The 9,277-nt window shown below is 41.6% G+C and overlaps 1 protein-coding gene across 1 annotated transcript in view; it reads right to left on the reverse strand.

Annotated features, from left to right (window-relative positions):
• LAMTOR4 (late endosomal/lysosomal adaptor, MAPK and MTOR activator 4) overlaps positions 1 to 200 on the reverse strand; it is a 21,121-nt gene extending 20,921 nt beyond the window's left edge. Inside the window, exon 1 of the mRNA XM_044673527.1 lies at positions 117 to 200. Coding sequence (XP_044529462.1) covers positions 117 to 119 — 3 coding nt within the window. The 5' untranslated portion in view covers positions 120 to 200. The remainder of the gene's footprint in view (positions 1 to 116) is intronic.
• Positions 201 to 9,277: the final 9,077 nt, after the last annotated feature.

Below are 9,277 nucleotides of genomic sequence, written 5' to 3' on the forward strand. Positions count from 1 at the left end.
GGGGCGCAGCATTGAGGGTGGGGGTGGGGTCGGGGTAAGGAAAGGGGGGAGAAGACAGAAGAAAGGGACCGGGGGGGGGGAAACAAAACAATGCGCATGCGCCTTCGCTCTCTCACCATTTCAGGCCGTAGGTGCAGAGAAAGCTGGCAAAAAGCGGCGTCGCTTCCGGGTTGTCACCTATATCACGTGCTGGGACTTAGCCTTCCTACTCCCCACCATTCCTTTCCGTAGAGACTCGAGCCCCCTCCACGCCCATGTCATTCATTGATTGGGTAATGGAGACACCACTCAAAATATAACCTATCCGTGTTCTCCACCTCCCTCCCGCCTCCTCTGCCCCCGCCCAGACACTGATGTTGGTCGCGCAAGCTCGTTCTTTTCGTTTCTCCCTCTCTCTGCTCTAGGGCAATGATTGGCTGAACTGGGTGGGGGGAGGAAAATAAGGCGGGTTTATTAGGTGGACTGGAGATCTTGGTGGGGACCTTAAAAGCTTTTTGGCGCTATTTGCTGTAATAAGACTTCCTTACAGGAACAGATATAGCGCTTTAAGTTTTGCAAAGGGCTAAGATTAAGTGACTCGTCCAAGGTCAAACAGTTTGAAATAATGTCTATCAGCTTGTCCACTATGCCACCTAGTCGGCCCTGCCACAGGCAACAGACAACCAGCATATATATTTTTGTTTGTTTTGAGAGCATAGGCTCCTCAAGTTCTATTAGTGTATTGTTTGAACTGATAATGTTAGGGACAGTGTAATGGTGGTAAAGTTAGTTATGAAGGGGAAAACAGGAAACTTGATTCTTCTCTGATACCTCTCTCTGAGCTTCAGTTTGCTTATTTGAAAAAATAGGAGTAGGGGGCAGCTGGGTGGCTCAGTGGCTTGAGAGCCAGGCTTAGGGATGAGAGGTCTTTCTGGGTTCAAACCTAACCTCAGACACTTCCTAACTGTGTGACCCTGGGCAAGTCACTTAACCCCCATTGTCTAGTCCTTACCACTCTTCTGCTTTGGAGCCAATACACAGTTTTGACTCCAAGACGATAGGTAAGAGTTTAAAAAAAAAAATTGGAGTAATGATACCTGCTTTTCCTCTGGAATGTCGTTGAGAAGGAAGGATAGGGTTTAAACCTCTCATTTCTGTGGGCTAAGTATTCACAGCATAGGAAAAGGCCATAAATCTCCCTTATTGCTACTTAGTTGCTAGGGGGAAAACCCAAGGAACACAAAGGGCCTGAACTCCTAGTCACAGTTTTCATGTGAAAGGGAGAGCCTTATAGTCTAAATTTTCTAAGTCAGAGTTTTAGAATATAGGTGCAAACTGCTGAGATCATTCATTAATCACAACCCTGTATGATACAGATGTTGCTTCTAGGGGAGAGAGTTGAAGAGGCTGGGAGGTCCAACACCACCACACAAAGTTCAGAACAAGACAGGAGTGAATAGAAAGTGAAAAAAAAAAAGCTTCAAAAAACGAAGGGAAATACAAAGTAAGGGGGCAATCAAAGAAGATGGACACAGGGTAGTTCCCTGAAGTCCTAGATAGCATTAAGTGCCCAATACAGGTGAAACAGGCTAGTTTTTTATAGTTCTTATTACAGTCAAATAGGACCAGACATTGGGAGCAAAAATTGGGAAACTTGGACCTTCTGTGTAGGTGCTCTCCTTGCTGAGGAAGGGAGGAGGAATACCTATGGAATTGTTATCTAGTTAATATTCAAACTCCCCACCAGTAAAAAAAGGGAGGTTCAGTCATTATTGCAGTTCTTGTAACTCAGGTTTTTTAGCTTCCCTAGGGCTTCTGCATTTATTGGGTTATGGAAACTATTGTATTTCTTATAGCTCATCTCTTCCAGACCTGCATAGTCTGCATAACTCTCATTACCAGTGAAGAGAAAGGTCTAGATTTGCTTGTTCAAAGTGTCCCTTGCTGATTCTTGGATCACATTCCTGCTTATTCAAAGAGCTCCTCTCTTTTGGTCCAGGAATTCAACTTAATCTTGGAAATTGGCATGGTCTAGGAATTGCCCTACCCAGTTAAGAATCCCTCTGCTTGGTCTAGACCAGAGATTCTTTTTTTTTTAAAGGTTGAATTTTCTGATTTAAGGAAAAGAAAGAAGGAAGGTTCCCAGGACCCCTCCCCTACCTATTGTGCTGAGATTTGGGCAGTTGGTAGGATCTTGGGGCTAGGACTCCAGCCCAGAGGGAGGGCTTTGTTACTACAGCTACTCAGGACTCTCCACAGCCCGCAGGGAGACAGCTGGAGGAGAGGGGCAGAGAGGAGGGCAGCCTGGTCTCAGCCTTCAGCCATCATTCCTCCATCTTGGGCCTTTGCCTCTGGAAGTTTTGGCCTCAAAGCACATTCAGCTCTGCAGATCAGCTCAACTGGCTTAATCCAGTCTATCAATAGTGCAGATAAGAAGCCTACAGAAGGCAGAAAAGCACAATCTCCAACACTGCTCCCCCACCTACTGTGCCAAGACCATTAAGAATCCTGCTGACTGGGATCCTAGGGTGAAGGCTGCAACCCCACAGAGTACTTTGGTACCACCACAGGAAGCTCAGAGCTCTGATCAGGCAGCTTGCAGGGAAGCAGCTGACAGAAAGGAAGAGAGGAGGATGAGGGTAACTACTTTCAGCCTCCACACCTTCATTTTCACCTTCAGCTTCTGCTAGCAACTAGGGAAAATCTGGCCTCAGGGCACATTAATACAATAGGTCAGCTCTAGACCAGAGGAAAAAAACCCTTCAGGGCAGAAGAGCCCAAATTCACAGATCCAGCAAATAAACAGAGGAGCAAGAATACAACCAATAAAGAGGAGTAAAGAAGGAAAAAATATTATTAAGCAACAGAAAAAGAAAAAAAGAAATTACAATTGACAGCTTTTATTCAGGTAATGAACAAAGAACAAATGGAACAGAGGAGGATCAAGAAACACCAAGAAAAAACTCAGGAACACCAGTGAATTAAACTTGGGCTTTTGAAGAACTCAAAGCATAATTCAAAAACCAATTAAGAAAGGCTGAAGAAAATTGGGAAGAACTTAAAAAGCAAAATAGGTCAGATGGAAACAGAGAGGTACATGAATTAAAATAAGAAAATAGTATCTGAAAAGCCAGAATTGACCAGCTTGAAAATGAGGCAAAAAAAGTGAAAGATAATCTACAAAGAAAAATAGATTAAAAAAAAGGAAAAGGAGGATCAAAAAGCCAGGGATGAAATTGAGTCTTTAAAAATTAGAATTGAACAACTTGAAGCAAATGACTTCACAAGGCAACAAGAGTCTATAAAACAAAATCAAAAGAATGGAAAAATTGAGGAAAATATGAAACACCTCATTGATAAAACAACAGACCTAGAAAATAGATCCAGGAAAGACAATTTAAGAATTACTGGACTACCAAAAAATCATGACAAAAAAACAAAAACTTGGACATAATTCTACAGGAAACTGCCCTGATATTCTTGAACAAGTGGGTAAAATTGAAATTTGAAAGAATCCACAGATCACCTTCTGCATTAAATCCCCAATTAACAATGTCCAGGAATGTTATAGCCAAGTTCAAGAACTTCCAGACCAAGGAAAAGATACTGCAAGCTGCTAAGAAGAAACCATTTAGAGAGCCACAGGCAGATTACATAGGACCTTGCTACATTCACACTGAAGAACCAGAAGGCATGGAATATGATATTCCAGAAAGCAAGGAAACTGGGTCTACAACCAAGAATCAACTACCCAGCAGAATTGACTATATTCTTGCAAGGGAAAGTATGATCATTTAATAAAATAGAAGATTTCCAAACATTCCTGAAGAAAAGACTCCTGGACTTAAACAGAAAATTTGATCCCCAAATACAGAACTCAAGAGAATCATCAAAAGGTAACTAAGAAAGAGGGGAAAAAAATTTTAAGGGACCCAATAAGTTAAAATGATTTGTATTCCTATATTAAAAGATGATATTGGTAAGTCTTAAAAATTGTTTTTATCATCAGGATAGCTAGAAGAAGTATACTTAGAGGGTAGAGTGACAAACTGTATAGGATTATATATATATATATATATATATATATATATATATAACTAGAGGGAAAAAAGAGGAAAATACTAAGAGGAATGGGAAAAAAGAAAAAATGGGGCAAATATATATTTCATAAAGAAGCACACAGCAGGAGGTGGGAGAAGACCAATAATGGAAGGGTAGAAGAGGTTGGAGACAAGGTAAATCAATTGTACAAAAATTCAAATCATTCCCCAATTGATAAATGGGCAAAGGACATGAACAGGCAGTTTTCAGATAAAGAAATCAAAACTATCAATAAGCACATGAAAAAGTGTTCTAAATCTCTCATAATTGGAGAAATGGAAATCAAAACAACTCTGAGGTACCACCTCACATTTACCAGATTGACCAATATGACAGCAAAGGAAAGTAATAAATGTTGGAGGGGATGTGACAAAATTGGAACACTAATGAATTGCTGGTAGAGTTGTCAATTGATCAAGCCATTCTGGAGGGCAGTTTGGAACTATACCCAAAGGACTTTAAAAAACTGCCTGCCTTTTGATCCAGCCATAGCACTACTGGATTTATACACCAAAGAGTTAATAGGGAAAAATGCATGCACAAAGTATTTATAGCCACACTCTTTGTAGTGGCAAAAAACTGGGAAACGAAGGAATGTCCATTGATTGGGCAATGACTGAACAAATTGTGGTATCTGATGGTGATTGTGCTGAAAGGAATAGTGAACTGGAAGAATTCCATGTGAACTGAAAGACTTCCAGGAATTTGATGCAGAGCAAAAGGAGCAGAACCAGGAGAACATTGTACACAGAGACGGATATACTATGGCACAATTGAATGTAATAGGTTTTTCTACTAGCAGCAATGCAATAGTCCAGTACAATTCTGAGGGACTTGTGAGAAAGAACACTATCCACATCCAGAGAAAACTGTGGGAGTAGAAACACAAAAGAAAAACATATGATTGATCATATGGTTTGATGGAGATACAAATGGGGATGTTGACTTTAAATGATCACTCTATTGCAAATATTAATAATATGGAAATAGGTTTTGAACAATGATATATGTAAAACCAGTGGAATTGCTTGTTGGCTCCTGGAGGGGAGTAGGAAGACATGAGGGAAAAGAACATGAATCATGGAATCATGGAAAAAGATTCTAAATTAAATAATTAAATTAAAAAAATAAGATGGGTGTTAAGGGTTAGGCAATGGGGGTAAAGTACCTAAGGTCACACAGCTTGCCTAAGGTCACACAGCTAGGAAATATCTGTGGTCAGATTTCCATCCAAGACATCCTTTCTTTAGGCCTAGCTCTTTAACCACTGAGCCACTTAGCTGCCCATCTAAATCCCTTTTAAAGGACAAACCCAGGGGTATCTTGGGCATAAAAACTAGCTGTGAATCATCAATCAATAATAATCAATATAGTATAGACAGGGGGAACAAGGACAAAACAAGTTTATACCTTGTCAAAGATACAGCATCAATGCCAGAGCAAATGTTGTACAAGAGCTTGAAATTAATCTGGGCCAGGAAGGGTGCTCCCTCAAGAATGATAGGCTCTGACGATTATCTTTAAAAGTAGAGTTGATTTAGGTTGAATGACCAAGAGGCATGTGTGGGACCAAAATGCCTCCCAGGAGGCAGTTGCAGGTCAAAGTTGGCGTCCTTGGGGGCAGCTGGGTAGCTCAATGGATTGAGAGCCAGGCCTAGAGCCAGGAGGTCTGGGTTCAAATCCAGCCTCAGACACTTCCCAGCTGTGTGACCCTGGGCAAGTCACTTGACCCCCATTGCCTACCCTTACCACTCTTCTGCCTTGGAGCCAATGCACAGTATTGACTCCAAGACAGAAGGTAAGGGTTTAAAAAAAAAATAAAAGTTGGCGTCCTTGAAGAGAAAAAGTTCAATATTTTTATATCCTATAGGAATAAGGTCTACATGACTTAGAAAGAAAGGTGTAGAGGGGGACAAACAAGGGGGTTAGCAAAGGGGATTAGATGATGTAGTAAAGTACATTTGAGTCTGGGGGCAGAAGCACCAGTATACATCATTTATGACATCCTGATCATAAAGGTGTGTGAGTTGCCTATCTTGAGGAACCTAGTGATATTTGAAGTGCAAACAGAGGGTATCCCTCTGTACTAAGACCCCTATCAAAATGGTGTAAATGCATCTAAAACCAGAGGCAGAGAATCCTTTGTTTATTCAGCTAACTCTTTGGTTGTACTAGGGTGGGCTTTCTTCAGCTAGCACTTGTTATCTATGGGCAGTAGACACCAAGGTGGTGATCAGGTACAGGTTAGAACGGTATCTCAAGTACAGGAAGAGTTTGCAGAGAGATGTTTGCACCCTCTCACTCCAAGACCAGGATCCACCGATCTCCAGCCTCAGCACAGGTCAAAGACCCAGAATCTCTGCTCAGGATTCTCAACTGCCCCTCCTCCTGCCTTTCACATGACTTCCCTGGGAACATTCCATCCAACTGACTTATTTGTCAATCAAAGGTGATCTTCAAGCTCCCAGAGATTCAATATAACACACTACAGGGGTGCAAGATTGGAAAATTCTTCACCTGGGATCTTTGACCTGAGATCTCTAGGGATTTGAGGTGTTTAGGGGCCTTCTCCCATATCACAAAGACTTCATCATTAAAGAGTTCAAGACAAAGGCAATGAGAATTTGGGGATGAAGGGAAATTTTATTCTCAGAGGAACTGACTTTCAGGGAACTCATACCTTATTAACGTGACATACCTGGGCACTATTTTGAAGGCAATAAAATTGAATGAGAAATCAATATACATGGACATAATTTGCATTTGCTATTGCAGGAAGATTGCTAGTAGTTTTGCTGACAATCTGCCTCTCCCTGTCCAATATTCCTAGTGCTATCTATTTCTTGGTTTCACTGAGGCTCAGGTAATTTTCATAATTTGGCACTAATCATTGTGGAGGAGGAGTTTGGAAGGCAAATGGATCACTCTTGTGTTTCCCCTACCTTCAAAAATTCTACTGGAGAGATGTATGATGTATAAGGGACACAGTGCTTTCATATTAAGAAAGGGAAGGTCTTAATGCAATTCAGGGACCCTAACTTGTCTAGGAATGAGTCTTGGGGACTTTTGGCTGAAAAGGGTGATCATAATATGGCAGAAAGAGCCATGGGTCCAGATCTAGATCCATAGGATCTGAATTCAAAATCTACTGCCTCTGTGACTTTGGGCACCTCTCTTAGACTCCTTGAGCCTCAATTTTTTTATTAGTCAAAATGAATGGAATAGATTAAATGGCCTCCTTTCTAGCTTTAAAATATGATCCCATGATCTTAACAATCATTTGTTCTTATTAAGTGCCTTCTCTACTCAAGATGCTATGTTAGATGCTGAAAGTGTTCAATCCTTCCTGAGGGATATATAATGTATATTCAAAAAAGTATGGTATAAAAATTGAGGAGGAAGAGCTCTAACAATTAGGAGGAGCAAAAAAGTCTTGAAATGAGACTCAAAGGAAGACAAAGATTCTAAGAAGGTGAGAGAAGAGCAAATTCATGAAGTCAAGAGCTGAAGAAGCATCTAAAACTCCAATCTGACTAGAATATAAATAGAATGAAAGGAAGTAGTATGAAATAAGGCGTAGTGAACTATAAATAAGGAGACAAGTCTACAACACAAAAGTCTATGCAAAAAAGGTTAAGAATCCCTGTTCTAAACCAAGCAGAGAGGTTCCTAACTGACATGGAGAGTTCCTGGAAGATAGGATTGTGAAGGGCCTTTAAATATCTGGCTAAAGAGCTTTTATTTTATTCTATTCCTGGAGCTCTGGGATATACCAATAGATTTGGGTAGCATTTGCGTAGAAGTCATTCTTGAACCTCTGAGAGCAGATAGTCACCAAGAAAGTGGAAAGAGAGAAGGTTCAGGATAGAGCCCTGAGGAAAATTCATCCCAAAGGAGCAAGAAGTTGATGATGATCCATCAAAGGAGGCTGAGAACAAGTAGGCAAGTAACGGGAGAACCAGGAATGAGTAGAGTCACAGAATCCAAGGGAGAATGAAACGATCAAGAGCTAGGGTGTTTGTCAATATAAATAAAATGTAGAAAGATCAAGGAGGTTGAAGACAGAGAAAAAGCCACTGAATTTTTCAATTAAGAGATCAGTGGAGGGGGCAGCTGGGTGGCTCAGTGGATTGAGAGCCAGGCCTAGAGATGGGAGGTCCTGGGTTCAACAAATCTGACCTCAGACACTTCCTAGCTGTGTGATCCTGGGCAAGTAATGGATGTTGATAGAAGGGGGAGAGAGAGACACACACAGAGAGAGTCTGTGACTCTCCTCCAGTACTCCCCTGAGGCCGAATATACAGTGGGAGACTTTAAAAGGAGTGTCACCCTAAAACTGGGTGACCTAGATGGTTGTGCTGCCACTCAAGAGTTGGGGGCAACACTTCCCTACAAGAGGAGGTATGTGATACACCAATCCAATCCTGAATAAGGACAGGTTCATTCAAATCTCTCCTGAGGTCAGTTATTTTCACAGAGGGTGGTCTGGCTCAAAGATGGAATCTGTCAGACCAAGTCTCTCAGGGACACTGGAACGCTATCTGATTGTTAAATGGCTTTTATCATTCACAAATCAGGGATTGAGGAAAGGAGTGAAGGACAGAGGGATTTTGGGGGTGCCCTCTACATTATTCCTATGGGATCCATCACTTAGGTAGGAATCCTAGTGGTTCCAACAATTAAGCTTCTCCCCACCCTTCTATTTCTATTTTCTATTTCTATCCTTTCCTATAATTGTAAGCTTAGACTGAAAAGGATCTCTCAGCAAGGATGGGTAATGGGTGAAGAATACTAAGAGATTGCTCCCAATGGAGTCCAAAATCATAGCTGACTTGATGGTTGTAGTCTTGAAGGATGAGTTGTGTTGAAATGGCTGTGATCAGGGAATCAGGGTTTCAATTTCCAAGAGAAAGATCCTCAGCAAGGCCTCCTGACTGATCAGAGCTGAGTTTTCTCCCTCCTCACTCCTCCCAGCCCTCAGCCCAAAGACACCTCTTCCCCTTCTCCTCCTGGGAGAAATTCCCAGAATCCTCAGCTGGTCTCAACTGTCAGCAACTGCCAGCAACTGCCTTTTCCTCCTTTGGTTCCATCTCCTTTGCACAAAATCCCATCCTTACACTTAATCCCCTTTGCCTAGCCCTTACCACTCTTTTGCCTTAGAACCAATACCCAGTATTGATTCTAAGAAGGAAGGTAA

This window comes from Gracilinanus agilis, chromosome 4 (assembly GCF_016433145.1).
Source record: "Gracilinanus agilis isolate LMUSP501 chromosome 4, AgileGrace, whole genome shotgun sequence".
Taxonomy (NCBI): Eukaryota; Metazoa; Chordata; class Mammalia; order Didelphimorphia; family Didelphidae; genus Gracilinanus; species Gracilinanus agilis.